The sequence below is a fragment of the Benincasa hispida genome, chromosome 2 (genome assembly GCF_027475165.1).
Source record: "Benincasa hispida cultivar pf3 chromosome 2, pf3_genome.v1.1, whole genome shotgun sequence".
NCBI classification, from domain to species: Eukaryota; Viridiplantae; Streptophyta; class Magnoliopsida; order Cucurbitales; family Cucurbitaceae; genus Benincasa; species Benincasa hispida.
In genome coordinates, this window is record NC_143479.1 from 56,900,463 (window position 1) to 56,924,620 (window position 24,158).

General features: G+C 33.7%; 3 protein-coding genes across 8 annotated transcripts; 2 read left to right on the top strand and 1 right to left on the bottom strand.

The window, feature by feature from the left end:
• Positions 1-296: 296 nt before the first annotated feature.
• On the top strand, positions 297-3,920 carry LOC120071800 (pro-cathepsin H-like). The gene is made up of 8 exons (XM_039024182.2): positions 297-595; positions 696-817; positions 1,031-1,146; positions 1,891-1,964; positions 2,076-2,340; positions 2,434-2,565; positions 2,689-2,824; positions 3,595-3,920. The coding sequence occupies exons 1-8, from the start codon at positions 408-410 to the stop codon at positions 3,630-3,632; spliced, it is 1,071 nt and encodes a 356-aa protein (XP_038880110.1). The 5' UTR covers positions 297-407; the 3' UTR covers positions 3,633-3,920.
• Positions 3,921-7,625: 3,705 nt separating this feature from the next.
• Positions 7,626-14,600, top strand: LOC120071109 (FRIGIDA interacting protein 1). 5 transcript variants are annotated; one of them, XR_016527685.1, is made up of 15 exons: positions 7,626-7,859; positions 8,103-8,194; positions 8,337-8,441; positions 8,749-8,798; positions 9,236-9,302; positions 9,433-9,505; positions 9,970-10,025; positions 10,443-10,539; positions 11,343-11,427; positions 11,601-11,663; positions 12,313-12,372; positions 13,387-13,479; positions 13,585-13,647; positions 13,730-14,024; positions 14,331-14,600. XR_016527685.1 is itself a non-coding variant. In XM_090310720.1 (14 exons), exons 1-14 carry the CDS (start codon positions 7,804-7,806, stop codon positions 13,841-13,843), a joined length of 1,074 nt encoding a protein of 357 aa, XP_090166846.1. In that variant the 5' UTR covers positions 7,626-7,803; the 3' UTR covers positions 13,844-14,260. The 5 variants fall into 5 exon arrangements, 1 of the variants encoding a protein (XP_090166846.1); XR_016527686.1 differs by having other exon boundaries at positions 13,730-14,016; XR_016527683.1 differs by lacking the exon at positions 14,331-14,600 and adding an exon at positions 14,186-14,260.
• Positions 14,601-14,826: 226 nt separating this feature from the next.
• LOC120071107 (tubulin-tyrosine ligase) lies at positions 14,827-20,501 on the bottom strand. 2 transcript variants are annotated; one of them, XM_039023164.2, is made up of 15 exons: positions 19,925-20,501; positions 19,576-19,833; positions 18,974-19,098; positions 18,661-18,877; positions 18,347-18,472; positions 17,991-18,247; positions 17,795-17,902; positions 17,551-17,692; positions 17,287-17,455; positions 16,927-17,084; positions 16,507-16,830; positions 16,349-16,423; positions 16,154-16,223; positions 15,817-15,974; positions 14,827-15,163 (listed from the first exon to the last, which is right to left on the bottom strand). In XM_039023164.2, exons 1-15 carry the CDS (start codon positions 20,198-20,200, stop codon positions 15,014-15,016), a joined length of 2,613 nt encoding a protein of 870 aa, XP_038879092.1. In that variant the 5' UTR covers positions 20,201-20,501; the 3' UTR covers positions 14,827-15,013. The 2 variants fall into 2 exon arrangements, with proteins under 2 accessions (XP_038879092.1, XP_090166845.1); XM_090310719.1 differs by lacking the exon at positions 18,974-19,098 and having other exon boundaries at positions 19,925-20,293.
• Between the last annotated feature and the right edge of the window lie 3,657 nt (positions 20,502-24,158).

The window sequence follows — 24,158 nt, forward strand, 5'->3', positions numbered from 1 at the left end:
ATCATCATTTTTTTAAAACAAAAAATCTTCTATATAGTAAAAAAAAAAATGCTAGTAATTAAATTTTCAATTACATGAATTAATATCTTAGTATCATAGAGTCGCATCCTAGCCTAAAACTTTACTTTAAATTATATAAATTTATTTCGCAAACTGAAAATTGAAAACCTACGCTCGAAAAGTGAAAGAGCAAAGTAGTAATTTATTAAAAATATTAGGATAAAAATGATGCGTAAAGATTCTCCCTCTCTATATGGTATGGATATATAAGCTCTTTCTTCTAATAAGAAAAGGCTGAAGATTGGTCTGATCGATCACATTTCCAGTTCATAATAGCCAATTGGGTTTCGTCTTCTTTCCAAATTCTGTGGAGAGAAAAAGAGTGAGAGTAAGAATCTGCAACAGAGATGGCTTCACGGCTGTTCTTCATCTCCTCTGTTCTTCTGGTGCTTTGCTGTGCAGTTGCCGGATCCGTCTTCGATGATTCCAATCCCATTCGGATGGTTTCTGATCGTCTTCGTGAGTTGGAGTTGGAGGTCGTTCGAGTCGTCGGCCAAGTTCCTCACGCTCTCCGATTCGCTCGATTTGCTCACAGGTTCGTTCAATTGTGTCCCTGATTCATTGCTATTCCTTCCGCTTCGTTTTCACTCGCTATTTGATTTTTCTACTGAGGTGCTGGTTACGGATTGTTTCAGGTATGGGAAGAAGTACGAAACGGCAGAGGAGATGAAACTCCGATTTGGAATTTTCTTAGAGAGTTTGGAACTGATCAAATCGACCAATAGAAAAGGCCTTTCTTACAAGCTTGGTGTTAATCGTAAGTCGAGTAATTGTAGGACTATGAGTACTGGTCGATTAATTCTTTGTGAAAATAAGCCGATTGTTTGCACTCCTAATTTGGATGGCTATCTGAGATTCTGATTCTACTGTTTGAAATGAGTCATGAAGAGTAATCTCGCTTAGCGTGATTAGTTTTGAGAAAAAGATGATGTTGAATTGATGTTCGTGTTTGTATTCTCAATTGCTGCAGAATTTGCGGATTGGACGTGGGAAGAGTTCAAGAAACACAGGCTAGGAGCTGCTCAAAACTGCTCTGCTACCATAAAGGGAAACCACAAACTTACTGATGTCGTTCTTCCTGAATCGGTACATCCTTTCATTTGCTCAACTTCAATATTCATTTTCCTGATATTTTATTTGAACAAACTGGAGAGTGTAAGCTTCGATTGAATTCTGACCCAAATGGTTTTAGATTAGTTAGTGTTAAAACGTCCATAATTTACCGTAATTTATCAACTTTAAGCTTTTGAGTTGATTGATGAATTAACATAGTGTATTGTCATTTATCTTATTGTAGCTGACCTATGCTCTTTCGTTCGGGGCACAAAAGAGGCAAAATATTTCATGCCAGTTAATTTTGAAATTTAAATTTTGATTTGAATCTGTGACACACCTCCTTCTTGTTCTTGTTTCTACTTCTACCCCTTTTCATCCCACATTTTATCAGCAATTTGGGATGAACAAAATCAACCTCATTCACCGTCTTATTGCTGAAAAAGTCATTTAGAACTAATTTAAAAATGGCTTTACTTGATGAAAGGGTGTCCCTGAGGAGAAGTGAGCGCTTGCTCTATTCCTCTTTTAAGGCCTCCTTTTGTCGAATCATGAGCTACTTACTATGGAACACTCTAATTTCACATCATACAATTGATCAGATGAACTTTGAATCTTTGATAATCATTCAAGAGCTCACCCGCGATATTCATTCAAGAGCAGTTACATTTTGCTACCAACCATGTTGTGAATCGGGTTTAGTTTACAAGTATACCCATTTGAACAAATTTCTGATGCTGAGACTTTATTTACAAACTTCCTACGCCCGTTTTGCAGAAAGACTGGAGGGACGATGGCATAGTTAGCCCTGTTAAAGATCAAGGCCACTGTGGTTCTTGCTGGACATTCAGGTTAGCTTTATCTTCTGTACTTGGTCAAGGGCGGAAGATAGGGATAAGGTTGCTCACTGCTAATCAATATTTATTCATACAATGTTTTTTTCCTCTCTTTTGCTGTTGCAGTACAACTGGAGCGCTTGAAGCGGCCTATGCACAAGCACATGGAAAGGGTATCTCCCTGTCCGAGCAGCAGCTGGTAGATTGTGCAGGTGCTTTTAACAACTTTGGCTGCAATGGTGGATTGCCTTCCCAAGCCTTTGAATACATTAAGTACAATGGTGGCCTTGAAACTGAAGAAGCATATCCTTACACTGGAAAAAACGGCCAATGCAAATTCGTATCTGAGAATGTTGGCGTACAAGTCGTTGATTCTGTGAACATCACTCTCGTAAGAGCCAAGGACTAACTCCCGACTGTGACGAAGTATTCAAAATCCGTTTTGCGATCATCTTCTAATTGTCTTGGGGGGTTATATATGCAGGGCGCCGAAGATGAATTGAAGCATGCAGTTGCTTTTGCTCGACCAGTAAGCGTAGCATTTGAGGTGGTTAGCGGTTTTCGCTTGTATTCAAAAGGAGTTTACACCAGTGACTCCTGCGGCAGTACTCCTATGGTTAGCATCAACACTCTTTGGCTCTGTGAAAAGTCTGACACGAATGTTCATCATCTTCAGTCAGCAGTGGCATGGTAACGTGATAAGATCATGATGTCTGACAGTTTCTTGTTTCACTGGCAGGATGTAAACCACGCCGTGCTTGCAGTTGGTTATGGGGTTGAAGATGGTGTCCCATACTGGCTTATAAAGAACTCATGGGGAGAAAATTGGGGTGACAATGGCTACTTCAAGATGGAGCTGGGCAAGAACATGTGTGGTAAGTTTTCCTCACACTATACTAGAGTACAAAATGTGTTTCGTTGGAATAATTATCTAAGAGTAGTCCATTATTGAGTGAGGCCGTCACAATGTTATTCGATCCAAGAATGGTGAATTCGTACATGGGCTACTTCTCTGATAGTCAATTAATTTTGAGATGGAACTTCATAGTATCTGATATAGTATCAGAGCCTATTAAGTCTAAATGAGTATTCGTTCCAAAAAAAAAAAAAAATTGAGATCTAATCCAAGATTGTAGATCCAAAAAGGCGCCATCTTTAAGGGCATGTTGAGGATCTCACATTTGAAAAAATCAAGGGACCTCAAGATCTTTACAACATACATTGGCTATTCTCTCATTGTCAATTGGTTTTGAGATGGAACATTGTGTTATCTAATATGTTATTAGAGCCTATGAAGCCCAAATATACATTCGGTTCCAAAAACAAAAATTGGATTCCGATCTAAGAATAGTGAACTCATACATGGACTACTTTCCTTATAGCCAAGTAGTTTTAAAATGAAACCCAATGTTATCTAATAAGTACTACTACCTTGTAATATAATGGTTGGACATAGATTCAAATTTGTATGTCATATAACAACGGTTGGATATTGATTCAAAATACGTCCAACGGTTTCTTTCTCGTAAACTCAACAAGTGTAAAAGTAAAACTAACAGGTATATCAATAATATTTCCTGCTAATTAAGCAGTTCTTCATGGATTCCTTTTTTCTCTTCACTGATAGAGATGTTTTGGCTTTCAGGTGTTGCAACTTGTGCTTCATACCCCATTGTTGCTTAAGAGTACGAGAATACCAAAGCTTCTTGCTGGGAAAGATACTGTGCTATTATTAAGGTACTGCTATGGTGGATAGAATGATGTGCAAATTAAAGTTACATATTCTTGTAGTTGATCATTTAATGCAAGACTGTAGCGTAATGTACTTGTGGTTGTAAATTTGCATGCTCAGAGAAGCTTGGATAAGTTTTTATAATCTACTTGCTAGTAGCTCTCTTGAGGTTAAGTATATTAAGTTCCACTGTTTAGATATTAGAACCTTTCAATAAAAATAAGCTTGTTTTTTTTCAATTGGACGATTTTTGTTCAATTCTCAACGTCGAACGCAAATTGAGCCGTTTGGGCGATGCGGTTTCTCATCGAGTCCGGTTCCAATTTTCAACATTTGTTCGACCAATTAATCTTGTAGAAAATCGAGTCGAACCAAACCGATTACATTCTATACACTTTTTTGTTATCTATCCAAATTTTTACTATAAATTTTGAAACATATTCACATATACTTACATGAAAATTTATTATTATTTAACCAATTTTATAGATGTTAACTTTGAATTAAAAGTACAAAGATTAAAATTGAATGATTAAAAATGTAAATATTAAAATTGAACCAACTTCATAGTAGAGGAACTCAAATGTTATTTTAACCAAATTCTATTTGAACACAGAGAGATTTCTAACAATAAAACTCACATGGATCTCTCATATGTTTGTGATATCATGTAGTTTTAATATATTTTTTTTTTTCAAAAAAGAAATAGAGGGCTTTTAGTAAGCAATAAATAAATATTATATAATTTTATTTTAATTATCATAAATTTTTAAAAGTTAGATAATTTAACTGACTTTTATTGTAATCTTTTTATATATTTCATCCATCTTGAAGATTTGTCTCATAGACCAATTGCATTTATTCGATCAAGAAATTTGGATTTGAAACATATAAATATATTTTGTACATTGAATGTTGGAAAAATCGCCATTATCTTTTGGATGAACATCCACAGTCGAAAAATCGCATCCATCAACAAAGTCATATTAGGAATTTACTAAAAATCTAAGAGTAAAATTTACTAAAAATGTAACCCCCCACCCTATTTACTTACTAAAACGTGAATAGAACCTTTTTTTTTTTTTTTTTTGCAGATTTTTTTTTCCCATGTCATAGTTTAGTGGAAACCAAAGGTAAACGTCATTTCAAAATGGGATTTGTAGGGATGTTATAAAAAAATCGATCAAATAAATTAAAATTTTATGGGTTGGATTAGTTCATAGGTACACTTAAAGAAATCCAAACCAATTCGAACCAACTCGAACTTATTAAAAACTTATATATATATATATACTTAATTGAATTTAATTAGTTTTTTGGATAATTTATTCTTCAACAACTCTTAAAAATAGGTTTTAACATTTTTTTAAAGAGATTTTACATTATATAAATTGAAATTGGGTTGTTAATCTTAATTCAAAATATAGAAATAATTAAATCAAGCTTTTATGTATTAACATTTACTTCTTTTTAGAACAAAAATTTAAATAAATGATCCGAGTATTATATATATATATATATATATATATATATATTAACTCACATATATTTTGATGATGTTTGTTTGAAGTTTGTAGTAGATATCTAGGATTTTGATATTTAACATTTAAGTTTTATGAAATTTTAGTTATTATGATGTGATATACACAAATTTAAATATTTTAAGTTTATAAAAATGTAATTAAAAATAATAATAAAATAATCTGACAACCCAATCTAAAATTTAGGGGTTGGGTTGGGTTGGAGACCTCATTCGGGTCATTTAGGTAGCCAAACCGACCAACTCGAAATTATGGGTTGGTCTAAAAAATATCCCAACCCAACCCATGTATACTCCTATTGAGTAACCCAAACCAAACCAACCTACCCAAACGTTTCATGGTTGGATTAGATTGGGTTGGGATCATTTTAATGAGAGTTATTTGGGTTGAAGAAATCTACCATCCGAACAATTGAGTTGGATTTAAAAATTCCTTCAACCCAAATCAACTCAATCTATGAACACCTTTAACTATTTATTTGCATCAATAAAATGAATAAAGAGAGAGAAACAAGTTGAATTCTTACCCAATGAGTTTTCTTGACCATGAAACTCACCCTCCATAATCAAACTCATGGTTCACACACCTATAATATCCATAAAACCCTGTCGTACAAAAAAACCTTGAAATAAGTTAACTATTTAGATTTCGTTTGGTAACGATTTGATTTTTTAGTTTTTATTTTTGAAAATTAAGTTTATAGATACTACTCTCACTTCTGATTTTTTTTTTTTTTGTTATCTATCTTTTTATCAATGGTTTAAAAGACTAAGTCAAATTTTGAAAATTAAAAAAGTAGTTTTTATAATTTTTTTTTTTGTTTTTAGAATTTAGCTAAAAATTCAATCATTATACTTAAGAAAGATACAAATTACGATAAGAAATTGAGAGAAAATAAATTTAAATTAAAAAATATAAAAAACTAAAAATAAAATAGTTATCAATGGGGTCTTTTAATTTGTATTTATCTCTTTTTCTTCTTGTTTTGTATTGTAACATAAATTGACAATAAATAATTATAAGGAAAAGAAAAGGACTTAAAATTCACTATTTTTAGCCCCAATGGTACCAACTAGGAATGATGATTTCATCCGTGAAGATGCAAGCAAAGACAACTTAGGAGAGATGAAAGAAAATGGAAAGAGAAGAGAGAGAATTTTAAATTATTTTTCTAATTTAAAATGCCATATCATTAATGAAAATTAAAAAAAAAATTATTTCAACCCCTTTTAAATCTATTATTAAAACTTTTCAACTAAAAAGATATATTATTAAAAATTCAAAGACCAAAATGACCATAACTAACATAGTGGTTGCACTATCAATCTTGAAGTCGGGAAGAAAACAATAACTTTTCGCTATGTTTAAAATGTTGATGTCAACGAAAATGTCGAAATCTTAAATTTTTTTTTTTTTACTATATGTGGAGAGGAGAAATTGTATTTTTGACTTTGAGATTGATAGTACAAATAGAGCTATGCTCATTTTGGTAACGAGACCTTAATTTTACGAAAATGACAATGAAACTATCAATAAAATGTCAATGTCGATGGATATTTCTAGAAAACTTATAAAAAAAAAACTATAAATAAGTAAATAAACCATTTATGGTTTTTAAACAGGTTAACATATCTATTATCTATACTAGTGTTAGTTTTTTTTACTTAGTTTTTATGTTTTATGTATTTTTGTATGATATAATGGAATATCGATTGCCAAAGTAAGATTAACTCAACTTATTAGCATGACCTTTCATCTTAGAGGTGAGAGGTCCGATCTCCTATCCCACAATTATTGTACTTTAAAAATGAAAATATTGATTTATCCAATGTCGAACTTACGAAAATGTAGAAATAGTCATAAAAATATGGATATGTAGATTACAATTTAATACTATGTTACTTGTCATTTTGTACCAAAAAAATAGAAAAAGAAAAATTATAGGTTTAAATCTTATTTTGGTCTCAGAAGTTTGAAAGATATTCTATTTTGGTTCCTAAACTTTTAAAATGTTTGTTTTAGTTCCTAAATTTTAAATATTGTTTTATTTTGGTCCATAAGCTTTTAGAAATGATCGTTTTAGTCCTTGAACTTTTAAACGTGCATATTTTGGTTATGGTATATTAAGATTTTATTAGTTTTTTTTTTAACAAAATGACGAAATGACTTATATTTTTGAATGATTGGACTACCAAATAAGTTAGGTACACTAAAAAAAGCTGGAGTTTCGATTTTGAATAAGATGATAAATTTAAAAGATATTTTTAGTTTAAATTTGTTTAATAGTAAAGACCAAAATAAATACTTCAAAAAATTTAAAGACCGAACATTTTTAAAATTTAGGAACCAAACTAGAATCACGTTGAGGACTAAAATAGTATTTAAATAAAAAAATTATAACTCGTCGTTCATTCTCATTCCCCTGCGACAGAAGGACTCCTATGCTGAAATTAGTCTCTCTCCGGAAAATCACCGATCATCGGAAACGGAGAGCCCAAATTGACGGTTTCAAAAAGCTTAGGCAACACAATTCAGCATCCAATTCATCTTTCATCTCCGTTTAAGCCTCTACATTTCAGATATGGCAGCGGAGAGGCACGCCTCTTCGCGCGCAACATCATCTGAAGACAACGCGATGTAAAATTTCCCACATATTTCATATGTTTGATTCCATTCCTTCTTTTCGTTTCAATTGTTCGATTGTTTAATTTCAGACCCTTCCATTTCTATGTTCTTCCAATTTTCAATTCTAGTTATTCCTCTGTAGTCTTCATGATTTCAGTACGAATCCGACTGTCGAATGTTGAATTGACTTGCCTAAATGTTTTTTACTGTCTAGCTTCCTTCGGTGTTGATAGTTCCTTCATTGGACTGGTACAGGTTTCTTGATATACTGCATGAGGCACCGTTATTTGGTCATCGGAAGCCTGCAAGAACAGTTGGGAGCATAATTTATTGTTTTATTTTGGCAAGTATACTCTCCATCTAATATGAACCATAATCCAGTTGTAATGCTAGTTAGGCAAAGTTTGGTAGTTCTTGAATTGGCTGGCTTACTGTCTATCTTTGTTTCGAAAGTTTGAAACGATTGAACTTCTCTCATAATTTAGGTAGGCTATGCTGCTCTGGCTATTGGAGCTCCATGGATATTTCATCCTATAAAGCACTTGGTTGAACCATTGCTCTGCAGTTGTGATGTTGTTCTCTTGATGCTCACAGGTATTCTGTTAAACTCCAGAGCTATGCTTATTAAGATAAATAGAAATTATTTTCTGGCCAGCAAGGTACTTCAGAATTTTATTTTCTGCTAGTCGAGTAGCCAGTGTACTTTTTGTCATTGCATGGTTAGAAATTTTAGTTTAGTTCATTCTTAGGACTGCAAGCCCTTGAACTCGATCATTTAAGCACAACTTTACTCATCTTGACATATAAAAAGGCTTAGCTGAATAATTCTACCAAAGAGGCATGATTATGAAATGATCTTTATACTTGTTAAGAAATTAAACCGCTGTCTCTACTATTTCAGGTATCTTTCAGCAATATCTAGTGTACCAAGTCCACAAAATTCGTTTGCAGGTAGTTATACTTAGTTAGACAAAGTTTCTAGATAGTTTCTTTATGGAAGGAACCTTTTTGCTGCCTCTTTCCTTTGCAAGTTTGAAGAGGTTGAAAATTTTAGAGATTGAACTTGCAATACGAACTAAAAGTATTGGTTATGGTGATGAAAAGAAAATGTTTTAATGACCCATGACTCATTGTTTTCTTTTGATTGTGTGTTTGCAATTTTGTTAGATTAGATCTTTTCATTGCAATGAATTTTCTTGAAAGAAACGAGCTTTACTTGGATAAGATCTGTTCTATAGATAGTACAACTATGTCCCTGCGTTTTAATGTTTTTTCTTGAATGAATTCTGTATTTAGGTCAATCAGTTTCTTTTCAGTCTGGTGGTTGCATTTCATGTTCAGTAGTTTATTGTGCAATTAAATGCATCTTCTCTCTTTTTTATTTGTAGGGTTATTATAGCTTTAGCCAGAAGTTAAAGCATATTGTTCGTCTACCTTTTGCAGTTATGGCATATGGTATGTTAGTTGTTTTGACCCAGTCTTTATAGATCTTCATATTTTAGTGCTGTTGCTATATGCCAGTTGGCAATGAAGCCTTTTTACCTTTTTCTGCAATTATGGATCCTAAATAATTGTTCAATATCAGGAACTGCTGCCCTTTTACTTGTCATGGTATGGGAGCCTCAAATCAGTGCACTTTCGATCCCCATAATTTTAAGGTAGTAAGGTTATACAACGTGTGAATGCTGAGTCTAATAGTTTTTTCAATTTACTGTTTTTCCTTTGTTTCATTCTTCCCTAGTTCCCCTCATCTTCACCATCCAGTACTGATCTCTTCTTATTGTGATCATTTATCTGATCACCTGATGATGCTCTGTTTGTATTTTCTGTACTTTATTGCATCCATGGGCGTTTGATTATTATTATCATATTCCGACTGTAATTGTCACTTGTCCTACATTAATTTTCCTTTTTTTGGTAGATCGCATTAGGAACTATGGATACCAAACGTGCATATCATATCATTCCTTGTTTTCATGTTGTTGCATATGGATGGTATCGTTAAAAGCTTCTCCCTTCAAAGCTTACTCCCTTGTGTATGTGCGGAATCCATGTTCCCATCTTTACCTAGCTGTACATTACTGACTTGATGTGGTGCTTGATGCACCTTTTGTATCTGCAGGTTGATTATGTTAATTGAAGCGGTGTGTGCTGGATCGTTTATGATTATATATATCAGTAAGTTTTTTGTATTCATGGGATGGGATCTCTTCAGGAGTCAATTGATACCTTGTGTTTTCATTTATTGATTGGAATTATTTTGTTCTTTTAAATATTGGACTCTATTGTTGAATTATTTATTATGTTTTACTCAATTACTTGGGTCAGTACGTCCTTTTCATTATGATTTTAGAAACTGTGGTTTTTAATCGGAAGGATAATATGTTACTGGATATAGATGGCTGCATAGAGTACTGTATTGCATTGCTTACAAGTCACAAGCTTCATCCAGTAGACTGAAACATAACTGATTCTTAAAGCTTTTCTGAAACGGATATTTCCAGTCTCTATATCATATATCCTGGTTTTTGTTCATCTTTTTGTTTTATGTTCCCCAAAAACATTGTGAATATTATTTTCGTGTGTGCAATGCAGGCTATGTACAAAAGTACAATTCATTAAATTCTCAGCCTGATGTTTTGAAGTCATTGTATTCTCCACTTCAGCAATCAAGTTCTTTGGAAGATCTAAGGTCAGGTTATTATACTTATCACAATAAGCTGCTCCTTAGTCTGTATCTAGAGGCTAGGTGGTCACTGTCTCTTAGAATTGTTTTGTTCAAATACGTTTTCACCATATTTATTTGATTCTTTGTGGTTGAGTTTTTTGGAGAGTTACATTTCACTCCAAATAATATCAAACTGAAATCTACAATTTTTCCTCTCTATTTAAAAGCAAGAAACAAAAAACAAACTTCTCTGCTTTTCTTTCCCGTTCTTTCTAAGAATGAACTCCATTCTAAAAGAATAACACCTAGTCAATAATTACAAAAGGAATAACACCTTGTTAATAACTACAAAAAGTTTGATTAATGGACGCCCATAAAGAAGCACTAAACCTCACAACCTCCCACTCCTCCTCCAAAGACTTCTCTAACCCTCTAAAACTTCTAGCCGCATTCCCCAGAATAGCACAAAAGCAAGCTTGCCACAAGAATTTTCTTTACCTCAAAAAGGAGAATTCAACAGGACCTCCTCCATCAAAGAAGACAGTTCCTATTATGCAAATTTAATATTATATTGTCTAACAATTTAGATTTGCAATGAGAATGCAAAAAATGAAGCTGAGGTTCAAGAACAAAAAGTTGTGTGTGACGAAACTTTAGTTCTGCCAAGATCTTTTTGTATGATGATCTATATTGGTTGACTTTCAATATCCAAATGTTCTAGTTTAATCACATGCAGTATGTCAGCTCCTACGAAAATCGTGTGCCTTCAGATGGACACATTGTTTTATTCACACGATTTAAGACTTAAGAATTCTTTGGTGGAATAGGTATCATGATGTTGGTCGACTTTCCGATCAACAAATGGCTCTGTTGCAATATCAGCGAGAGAACCTTCATTTTCTGAATGAGGAGGTATATAATAACCTCATATACATACTTGGTTTGGTACACAGCCGCTTCATTTAGTCATGCTCTTTCCTCTATTCCTATTTGGAACTTGGAAGGAGCTAAATCAATTGCCATGGTAGATATAGATAATATATTTAGTACCAATTAGCTGTAACCTTCGTTCCTGTTCATCTCAGATTCTTCGGTTGCAAGAGTGCTTAAGTAAATATGAACGGTCCAGTGATGGAAGCACGCCTCAGGTGATCATTTGATGTTCGATGTTCTTATAAATTTTATATGGTATAATACTTGTATAACCAAAGTTTGTACTGATTTGTAAGATTTTATTCATGTGTGTGAAGTGAGATGCACAGACACATCTGATACATCACTTTGTAAAAAAAGCAGGACACGAATATGTTGGGAACGTGTTTGTTCTTAGAAAATATGTTTATCGTAGGGACATGAAAAGAATCATTAAAAGGTATATAGTGTGTCAAGTGGGAGCACATTGGAGTATGTTTTGAAAAAAGTGTAACCATTGGTCGATTGAAGATAAATTCCATTATACGGGATTCAAAAGTCAATCTACCTAATTATTTAGCTCCTTTACTCATGGATAGTTTCGCATGATTTATAATTCCTGAATATTGGACTGTGCGTATTTTCAATTTGGGATTTGTGTGGAATAAATTTTTTTGGATAATATCATCATCGATGTTGAAGTGTCCGGGTTTTATTATCTTTATTTTTTTCCTTTAGTACTCCTGGTTTTATTATCTACTTCATTAGAGTGTTTGAAAATGAAAATTATCTCACATGATAGGGTAGTCAATGATGAAGGAATAGGACAAGGAGTGTAATATTATTGAATGAAAATAGCTGTAATTACCAATGGCTCCTTTTCAGGTTGATCTTGCCCATATGCTAGCTGCGCGTGATCAGGAATTGAGGACACTTTCAGCTGAGGTATGTCTTACATACAGTACTGTGGATATGTTTTGATTGGATTTCGAATAACATCATGTTGAATAACATCCAACTTATGTCAATGTGCATCTCAATTTAATGTCATAAGACGTTCGTCCTTGTAAAATTCCGTATCATAGTTATACAAGGGCATACAAAATGAAAAATGAGAAAGATCAAGTATAGCAAAAAGAAGCCAAGCTTCCATTGAGAAAATGAAAAAGAGATATACAATGGCATACAGAGAACAAGTATAGCAAAAGGGAATCCCAAAAATCAACATATATTAAGAGACACCTATTTAACATAATCAAACCAAGATCATAATTAAAAAAAAGGGCTTGTGGCTGACAGGGATGCATTAAACGTCACCACCTTCCAAACATGATCTCTCCACCTGTCTAAAAATTCTATTGTTTCTCTCGGGCTACATATCCCACAAGATAGCAAAAAACAAACAAACAAACAAACAAACAAGAGTGCCACAAAATTTTTCCCTTCTCTTGAAAAGTTGATCTGAAGGAGTACCCCTAAGACTAGGGAGTCTGAACAAATTGACAGCCCCACCACAAATGATGCAAGTCCTTTGTCTGAGCATACAAAGGATACATTATTGAGGGAGCAACACTAGGGAAGAATGTCATGAACACGGTCCAATTGACCCTCTCATGTAAAACTTGCCACCCATTACCTTTGTAGGGATTAACCTTCTAAAGTGAGGAGAGAGCAGAGGTAGTTTGGGGTGCAGAAGGGATAGACAATAAACGGAAGAAAGTAATGCGAGAGAAGCCCCTCCTCCCCTGGAAGAATATGGGGTTTAAAACCTAAAGCCCCTCCTCCCTTGAAACAAACGCTGAACATGGAGAATAGAAAGAAGACCCGCCACATCTAAGGAAGGAGTAAGGCCTCTCTATTAGAGAGACGGTGCTTGAAGCAATCTTTTCAAACTTATGAAATTACCTTGATCGCACATGCAATAAGAATTTCCATAATAATATGAATTATATGTTGCAGATGAATCAGGTGACATCAGAACTTAGGCTTGCTCGATCTGTTATAGCTGAGAGGGATACCGAGATTCAGAAATTACTCACCACCAACAAACAGGTACTAGTTTTATTCAAACCAACGTCCTCATACATGATCTTTTACCTACAAATTTAAGACCTTGCTTACTTCAACTTTTCTTTCACATTGAATATCCTTGAATAGTATGTAGAAGAAAATGAAAGACTGAGAGCTATTCTAGGCGAATGGAGTACACGGGCAGCAAAGGTATTTTCAATCATCTTCAAATGAAATGAAAGAACTCCGGACTTTTTCACTAAAATTATGACCTTTTATCATTGTGTGAAAGCTCGAGAGAGCGCTCGAAGCTGAGCGTATATCAAATCTTGAACTGCAAAAGAGGATTTCAACACTAAAAAAACAACCACATTTATCTGAAACATCAGAGCGGCACGGGAGTTGATGCCTATACTAAACCATAGTATAAAGTGTCAGTTTAATCTCTAGGTTGGATCGGAAATGCCACCTCAGCATCAGCTAAATTTCTTCTCCTGAATATAAGCAGCAGATTAGACCCATTTTTCTCCTGCATTCTGGCTTTCAGTATTTGACCAAACATTGGCAGTAGCTGTAAAGGTATGAAGGTTCGTTTACTCCTTTTTCTTCTCCCTCTTTTTTTTGGATTCGTGACTAAAAACTTCAATCTCCTTGATTCCTCATACACGAAATGACAAAAAATTTGTTGTACATCTCCCTTTCCTTTGAGATTCTCCTTTTGAAAGAAATTACATTATGCACATCGCAGGAAGACTGCATAGGTTCTTTCGTACAAATGACCCGTTTTTGAAGGCCAAATTGATATCTAACCCAACTTTTAAAATGTATGTTTCTTTACCTCTTGCTTGTGTTATATCATCGTGAATGACCAGAATGGAATATTGTGCATGCAGGTGGGTTGGAATCTTGTTCCTTTGGGTTTAGTTTTTTCTTGACCAGCACTTTATTTTTTCTCGCTCTCTCGATGTTTGTTCTTTGCTCTTTACTCTCCCCCCCCCCCTTCATTACGAAAGGGAGAAAATACTAAGTATAGCAAGAGTCGAGAGTTAGGATTGTAAGTTAAACATGCATGCACAATAAGACTGTTTCGGTAACTTCTGCTGAATATGACCAAGCAAATGGAAAAAAATAAAAAGCGAGGCAAATTCATTTTGGGGCCCAAATTTTAGGTGAAATGTACAATTACCAGGTGTTGAAAACCACAAATTTACTAATTAGTCAAGTACCCAAAAGAAGAAAAAATATTAAAAAGTTCACTCCATAAATTGGGCATTTCTATAATTTATAATTACGCATTCCTTACATAGTGATTTTTATAAGCAAGGTGATATAATATTTGCTTCCCGATTATAGTCATAGGCAATCAGACAAGATATTAGATGAAACTTATTTTGAAACACAACGGGAAACTCTGGATTTTACTGACATTACCAATTTGATTAATGATTACATTATAACCCAAAACATGAAATGAAAAATAATGATACAAACCTCAATTGGGGTAAAAAAAAAAAAAAAAAACAATAAAATAAAACTCCCAGTCCTACCATTACAAAATTGAAATGTAGTAGTTTGGTTACAATGGAGTGACATGAGTAGTTTCATTTAAGAAGAGACAACCAAAAACATAGTTGTAAAATTCTTGACCTTTTACAACTTCTCCATCTCCAAGAACATTTTCCACGTCATACTTGCAAGCTCGGTTACAATCAGGGCAGTAAGTTACCTAAACAAATGACATGAACATTGCAAAATTGGTAAAACAGTATAGGAAGATGAACTGGTAACCAAAAAGGAAGAATGAAAGCAGTATTCGTAAATTAGGGTTGAAAACTTGAAATCAGGGTCGAATAGAAGCTTAATCACCAAATATATAAAGAATTGTATCAAATTGAACCGAAATGCTAATGATACATATAACCAAACCCTCACATCGATTAATTGACAGGTAAGTCGATTCAGTGTCAATAGTTTATAGTCTAGTTAAACCATGATACAACCTCATAAAGACTCATAAGGACATTGATTAAACCCATCACCTCGAATATATCGACTTATATTTTATGTCGTCTTGACCACCACTGTTGATTAGACATTTCATTTTTTAATACATATTGTTCAGTCGATTCAGGTGTATCCGGTTTAGCCTATTTTAAACCAAAAACGAACTGAAAATATTTGGTTTTCCTTATTTGTGAAACCAAAACCGCCAAATTGACCCAGTTCCAACCCAAACTGATATTTGTTTCGGTCAGTTTAAGGAGTTTAAGCAGTTCCAACCCAAAATGATATTCCTTCTACCATAAATGATCATTTGATATTTGATATGATGATGAAAAGCCATCCCAAATAATGAAAACAGATAGTATTAGTACAAACCTCCAATAGTTTTGGTTGAAAAGAAGAATCAAGCATCACATCCAGACCATACATGGCTCTAGAGAATGGACTATGCATCTCAGGGTGAACCACCGCAGCTGACTCAAAAACTGATCGGATCATGCTTCTCACTGTTGAATGGATATCCAACCACTTAACTGCAATACACTCATCACGGTGTAAAGCTTTAGCTAATTGAAAGAGTATTAATATAACGTGAAAGGAAAGCTCGTCGATAAACTAATTTTTCGATAAGAAATGGGTATATATATTCAACAAAAGAATCAAAAGGAACAACCTAAAAGGGCAAGGGAAGCAAAATAAAAAGCTTGCGTACCATTGTGCTCTTGCTCAAATTCCTTGACAAAGTCTGCTATATTTTTATGATTTAATCTTCCACGGTAATTCTGCAAGTGAAGCATATGAGTTTATATAGTGGTCTAAAATAAAATAGCATTGTAATTGATTTCTCTGCCGACTACTGGATAAAACTACACAATTTTCATCACGAATGATGGAAATTAGAACATACCATAACCGTAAAGTGAGTCTCGTACTCAAAGAGACTCTTCTTCTCTAAAGAGTATGGGTTATTCGCCAATCGAACCTAAAGAGAGGGACGGGTTTGAGTATGGACTTTAACATAATTTTGTTCAAGAAAGATGAAATTTACAACAAGAATTCACATACCCAAAAAGAATCTGCGAGGAAGATTTCCAAAGGCTTCATACTGCGTACAAGTACAATATAACGCAGATCAAACTTCTTCCCGTTAAACAGAGCAGGATGCTCGATATACTTTTGACATATCTTAGGTCCAGTTTCCATGAGACGGATAATGGAAGATAAGTTATCGGTGACCGTAGTATCGATAGTCCGTGCCATATTCCATGGCTTCAGTATCCATAAATTATTTAATCCATCTCTTTTACGCACAAAATAATCACCAATAAGTTGAGATAAATGTGTCTCGAGATTGTAAGTAGGCTGCAACCACTCAGTGCATCCATGTGCCTTTTTGGAAAAGTGAAATTTCTAGATCTTAGCATTTGGCAGAAAGAAATAATAAATAAATGTATTCCTATATATGAGCTAGTTCCCATTCTGTACCTTCTCAACAGTCTCTGCCAAATGATGTTTCATGACTAGACAAGCTTCAAAGGGAAATTGGTTTACATATTGCTGATCTGTTATCCCAGTAGCCTTCCTTGTTTCCTCATCAATCTGCATACTTGTCCATATGATATCTGCCTCTTTTGGATCACTAGCTGGATTGAACAAAGAAATTTATGACCATCTAAGAAAATGATCAACATACAAAGTGAAGTACAATTCTTAGAGCAAAACAAAACCTAAATAACCATACTCCTAATGCGATTGATTTTTTGGAAGTTACTTTAGCTCAATCTAAATTAGTAGAGCTACATACTAAAGTATTCTGACATAATTGAAAACAGTTGCAGTACATACTCATTATAAATTCAGGGCGGTTTAAAAATTCTTCAACTTGAGGATTGTCGGTGTAAACATGTAAAATGCCTCCTTTGCTCTGATGTAGTCCTTCAGTGTTTGACGTGGTCTGAGAAATGGATGAAGCCAACGCTTTCCATCGCAGATTCCTGATGTGTTTCTCGTATTCCTGATATAATTTCTCTAGATTAGATTGAAACTTAGCAGTGCCCCGTCGCAGCTTTAATAGTCAAATGAATAAGAGATTCATAAACAAGAAAGTACATTCACAAAATAGTTTTGCGGGGTGTGAAACCAAGCTGTAAGTCTAGCAGATCGTTGTTTGTCCTCCCCAATGCCAAACAGATAATCACGAGTGCATTCATCACCTTTTTGAACATTGTGGATTGGCCATAATAGGGTAAAGCTGGAAGACAAAAATTAAAGGATCACTTTTCACAAAGGCAGAATAATACATAAAGAAAGCATGCTCTTATACAATGAAGGGGAAAAAAGGAAATAAAGAAACCTTATGGCTGACGTTAGATTCCCCTCTGGCATGAAGAGGAAAGGAGCCACACTGAAATTTGGCTCATCACTATGCCGCAAAACTGAACCTAGCTCATCCATCACGTACCTGCAAAGAGCTCCAGATAAAAGATTAAAACACGTACATTCTGGAAAAGGTGGAAGAGTAACTTAAACCTAGTTGATAAACAGCATACCAAACAGAGGTTTCATCAATCTTTTCCTCATCTGCTAGTCTGTAGGTCATCAAATATTGCCACATCGCATTTATAACACGATCAGGGAGAGGCTCCTCAGGAGCCCACTCAGGGAGACGTGGGAGAAGCATTGAATCAATCACATGCTTTCCAGAATTCAATATTTTTGCCACGTCAATGCCATTCAGAGTTTTCAGATTAGGGAGAGATTTAATTATGTCTGAAGCCTTCTCTCCAAGAGGACCAGGAATATCCACCTGCATAACCAAATAAGAACAGTGCACGATTAATGGCTCTTTACGAACAGTCATTTAGAGCAGGGTTCCACAGCAGATAGACCAATTTTGACAAAATACCTCCAGAGAACTTAAGCAAGGAAATTCCTTCAGGACTTTCAACAAGTCACCAACAGAATTTTGTTCCAAGGGATTTCCCCTAAGATTCAAGTACGAGAGAGATGGCAGCTCAACGGGTGAAAAGGCCTGAGAAGGATGACTAAGAGGATCGTCAAACTATGTGAAACTATTTAATGGTCATAGCTTATACATTTGAACGCCTTAAAACATTTGTCGAACTTTCTATCATCCCTTTGATGAAAACAAAGTCAGTGGTTAAGAGTGTCTATTTCCTTCAAGATTATAACATGCTAACCAAGTTGTGAAATTCTTACCTTGTTGATTAAGTTGTGAATACATCTACTTGAAAGGTCAAGTCTTGTCAAGCATTGCAATGTGTGATCAGCTGGGTAGATGCTTCCGGGATTATCCTTCTCATACACATCTCCACAAAATCCCAATGCCCACTTGGAATAGTTAAGAGTAAATCGTGAGTTGTAGATTTCTAAATTTGAGGATCCTTCTAGAACTTTCTGCAGCAGGTTCTCATCACTGAAAAGGAAGAGTTCAGAAAACTTCTGCAGGACAGTCATTAATTTAAGCATGAAGACACAAAGGTATTATGCATCACTAGACCATCAAACGTACCAGTTTTCTGCAACCGGATTATCGTTCAACCAAAGTGCTCTAAGATGTTTAAATTTAGCAACTTCCTGAGCGACCACATCTACATTTCTAAGCTTATTTCCAGTCAAGCTAAGTGCAAGTAAATCCTAAATCATAAGAAATATAACACACTTTTAAAACTAGTGAGTGAACAGAACAGATTGAGAAATGAATTACTGACATCTTCGACATATTTATATGAAGATATCCATACAGCTTTGATACTAGAAACTGATACTAGGAGAAAGTTCTATCTCTTTCCAACATTAGTTCAAACAAAAATGTTGAAAATGTTCGGAATGCAATATCATACATCTGACAACTTCAATACAACTCCTATATTGCATGAATACAGTGGAAAAGAGTTTAGTATTACAATTCGGTCCAAAATGGTCAATCCAAACCTGGGTTGTTGGATTACATTACATTACATTACCATCTAATTCCATTAGAGTCCAACAAACAGCCCCTAACATTGCAATTATAATCGACGCAATACACAACCATTCCAACATTGAGTATTTACATTAGTTTTCGATGATAAAATTTTACGTCAAATTGTTTGCTCAAATGATTAAAGATACCGGAAACTTAGTTGGCAAATCGAGGGACAGCAGTGTATCATCATTAATTTGAAGATCCTCAAGCTCCAACCATCTAACAGAGTCATTTCCTTTTTCTTTCGCACCGCGTACTTCACTCTCCAACAGCTCCCAAACACCCTGTTTAGCTTCATCATCATTTGATTTTGAATAATCTTCCCCTTCCTCATCCAAATTCATATCAATATCCACACACATCAAGGACGCCATTCTCTCCGCCAATCCCGGCACTTCCAGCAACTATCCGCACGCAAGCATTTCCAAGTTAACAAGAGTAACTCACTTTAGAAACCTTCGAATTGAAGTAACAAATTCAGTACAAGGACCTAACCTGCTTGTAAGCGTCGGAGAGACGGAAAGTCCAGGCATGGTCGACAAGGAAGACGTGCGATTCCTTGGCCATGAAGTCTGAGGAGAGGACGAGGCGCCTACAGCGTCCATCCTCAAACGGTTCGACTTGGAAGTGAGCGCCGCCGTCGAAGGTCTCCGAGGTCAGTTTCAGAAACAGTTGACGGTGCAGAGACTGGGGAAGTCCGGAGGCAGTGAGGAGCAAACCGTGAACTTCGACGAAATCCTCAAAGGTTTGGATTCTTTTGCCGTCGGCCATTTCTCGACGTGAATTTTCGCTGTCCACCGTTCAGTGGCGGCTTTGTGCAACTCGAAAGCGCAGAACTGAGCTCGGCCACCGCACTGAGGAGGATGCTCAATCGATGTGGGGTTGGACCGTCCCAATGGAATGTATGTGAGCCCAAGCCCATGGTTTATGGGCTCAAATTTAATTTTATGCAATTTTATTATTTAATTTTTTAATGATATCTATTTATATTCGGAATTTTGCGATGGATGTGGCCTTTTGCTTGCTTCAACACCATGTGAAATTACTATTTTGACCTGAGAATCACATGTCAGGATTATCACTCTCGCTCTTTGCTTTTTACTCTTTACTCCTTCTATCCTCCATATCAAATATCAAATTGTTTTTATATATTAAAAAAATTTCTCGCTTCTTCTATTTTTTTTCTCAATTCATTTTTTATTGTTAGAAATATTCTCACTTCTCCCTCATTGTCCTTATTTCTCAAAAAAATAATATTATAGATTTGAGCCAAAGAAGAACAAAAGAAAATTGAAGGAATCGATTAAGGAAGGAGAAGAAGAATCAACCGAAGAAGAATCTATAGATTGAAGAAAGAGAATGATTAGATTTATTTAAAAAAGAAAAAAAGGAAAAAAAAAACTACAAATCGAAGAAGAAAGAAAAAGCGTACACTTGAGGTCAAAATCTTAATTTTATATGACACTGACGTAAGTAGAAGACCAAAATTCCTTAATTTTTCAAACTCAATATTAATTGTCATTTCCAAGGGCTTTTGTACGATTTTCTCTTCATACTCTTAAACTTTATGAGTTGTATCAATTTAAACATTAAACTTTTATGAGTGTATTAATTTATACTCTTCATATCATAATATATATATATATATATGTTACTCTCCATTACATTTTGTTTAGAAAAAGCTCATGTGAAACTTACAATTGTATAAAAAACCCTAAACTTTTCATAAATGATTCAATTTAGACTCTTATTCAAAATTTTCTTGGATAATTGTCCATGCATTTACTCTAATGAGTTGTTTGGTCTACCAACTTATTGAGTTGATATAAACAACTCAACTTCAATACTTAAAGCACTATTGAATTTGCACATTGATCGAGTAACTCCATTTTTTTTATGTACTTTCATTTACCAAGGAACTTCATCTTCCTCTCATCTATACTTTTTACATTTACCAAATGACTCCATCTTAACTTTCTTAATTTACTTTTCACAATTATTAAGAAACTCAATCTTACAATTCTATACTTGAAACACAAATTTATTAACTTTAACATATTAACCCCAAACTTATTAACTCAACTCAGTGGGCCAAAACGCCTCCTAATTGTCCATTTTTAATACCGATATTTGAAGAGATCTATGTACATTTGAGAATTTATGCATTGATGATTTTTAAAGTTAATTGTAATAAAGAGTCTAAATGGATTAATTTATGAAAGTATAAGAGTTTGATTGACTCAAATTATAAGCCTCACATGGTATTTGTCGAATGGAATCTAGATAAATGTGTAAATAGATACAGTTAAAAAAAATAAATAGAATTTAAACTAATATAATTATTCATGATTCAAGGTGTGTAAATTGATATTTCTTTACCAATTCATTAATCACATATCACATAGACGGCAAATTTTAAAAGGTTACTTTTTAAAGTAAAAATTCTAGAGTTTATGATAATGTCAGTTTTTCTATTTCTTTCTTTCTTTCAATAATTGTGCCACCAACTAATCTCCACTGTGTAACATTACTAAAATTTTATGTTGCTTTTTAGGTCAAAATTCTAAGCAATCATGTATGTGTATATATATATATATATATATAAATAAAAGGTAAAATTACTCGTTTCTTTAAAAAAAAAAATGTCAAATGACCTTTTATTAATGGTATGATTGAATGAAGTTACGAATATGCTCTTGATTTCTTCCTTCCTCTTTCCTTCTTTTTCTCCGATACAACTTCTTCGGTGGACCAACTTCAGTAAAACTCTTTTTTCTTTTTTTCTTTCCTACTTTTTTTCCTTTTTTTTTCCGCATACCAACTTTAGCCAAAACTCTTTTTTTTTTTCCTTTTTTTTCCCCCTTTTTTTCATCTCTTTCCTTCGCCTTCTTCTCTGACACAACCTACTTTGGCGAAAACTATTTTTTTCTCTTTTTCTCTTTTTCTCCCTCTTTCCTTATTCTCCTTCTTCTCCGACACGACCAACTTCGACGAAAAACCACGCCCCAGCTCCCGTTGGGAGAAAGAAGAGTCATATGTGAGGAAAAGAAGAAAGAGAGCGAGATGGACTTTTCCGCGTGCACGAGTTTATTTTGGTAATTTCACTCGAATGTAACATTAGCTGAAGATCACTTGATATTTTTTTTAATAAAAAAGTTCATTTCCCATTTGGGCCTAAATTTGAATCATCCATATAAATTTTCTCGATTTGTATGACTCTACAATATTTAGGTGTGGTACTAATATAAGATATCAATTTAGATATGTGATTACCATATTAAACTCACGTCTTCTAAACCTTTTATTATACCCATGACTTTTATTAACCACATAATGTAATGACTATATGATCATCATCATGATCATGACTTTGTTTTTCACTATATCCTTACTTTCAAAATTTAGGAATTTTTCTTTCTCAAATAATAAAGCTTTAATAATGATGAATTTCACATCAATCTTAAATAATGAAATTCTTCTCCGACTTTTGCAATAACAACAATTATCAACTTTTTGTGTGTTATTTTAAAATAACCAAATAATGCACAATTTTGAATGGGTAAGTTAATTAATTCGACCAAAAAAAGAGTTACACATAGACTCTAACTAGACGAAATAAATTTGTCTCCGAAAATTGTATTTTTTTTTTCTTTTTAGACTTGGTCAGTGAGAGTTTTCAAAACTAAAACGTGTGGTAATTCATGTTTGGTACTTGCTTTTCAGTTACTTAGGCTCGTGGTATTAAATTTTCATCAACATATCAATATTTTCATTGATATTTCTATGCTTTCATGAGTTCAACATCAACATGAAGAGTGAACTGATGTTTCACTATACGGTAGAAAAATCCATAAAACTAATGTAAACATAATATAAATAATAGACATTTAAAAACCACAAAATGTTTATTTGATCATTTAAATTAATTTTTTATTTTTTTTCTAGAAATATCAGTCAAAATCGACATTTTATTGATATTTCCATTGATATTTCTGTAAAATTATGACCTCGATATTTTCATTGACATCAATATTTAAAACCACTTCAAAATTGGTATTTCCTATCCTCAAAATTTGAATTTAATTTCTAATTCGTCCCTAAAAATTTTGAAATTGCTTTTTAATTTCAATTATCTAATGGTGCCTAGTTTTAAAAACTAAAATATATATTAAAAAAACAAATTCTAATCCATTTAAAACAATATATATGAACAAAATCTAATCATAATACATTAATCACAACATCGATTAACACATGTACCTTTGATAATTCTACTGACATAATATATATATATATATATATATATATATAAATAACATCAACTTCTAAGACCATTTTGGAAACCAATTTCAAACTTTAAACATTACTTAAAAGTCCAATTTAAATATTGGAACCAAATATGTCATATTTGAAATTTGTAAAACTAAATAGGAGTTAATTTCAAATCTCAATAACTAAAACATGTTAGTATTGAAAACTTAATAAAACAAATAGAAGAAGTGCCGTAACAACAATAACAACGGTAATAATAACGATACGACATAATTTTCAAATACAATTGAATTGAGCACCATTTCTTCGTTAATCTGTTCACGTTTTTTTATTATAGATTAAAAAGTGTGGACTCAAGATATTAGTACAGATGCAATAAAAAAACACCAAAAGTAATCAAATGAAACCAACTATTCACATTACTATGGAGTAAAAGTGCATAAATTCCAATCTTAAT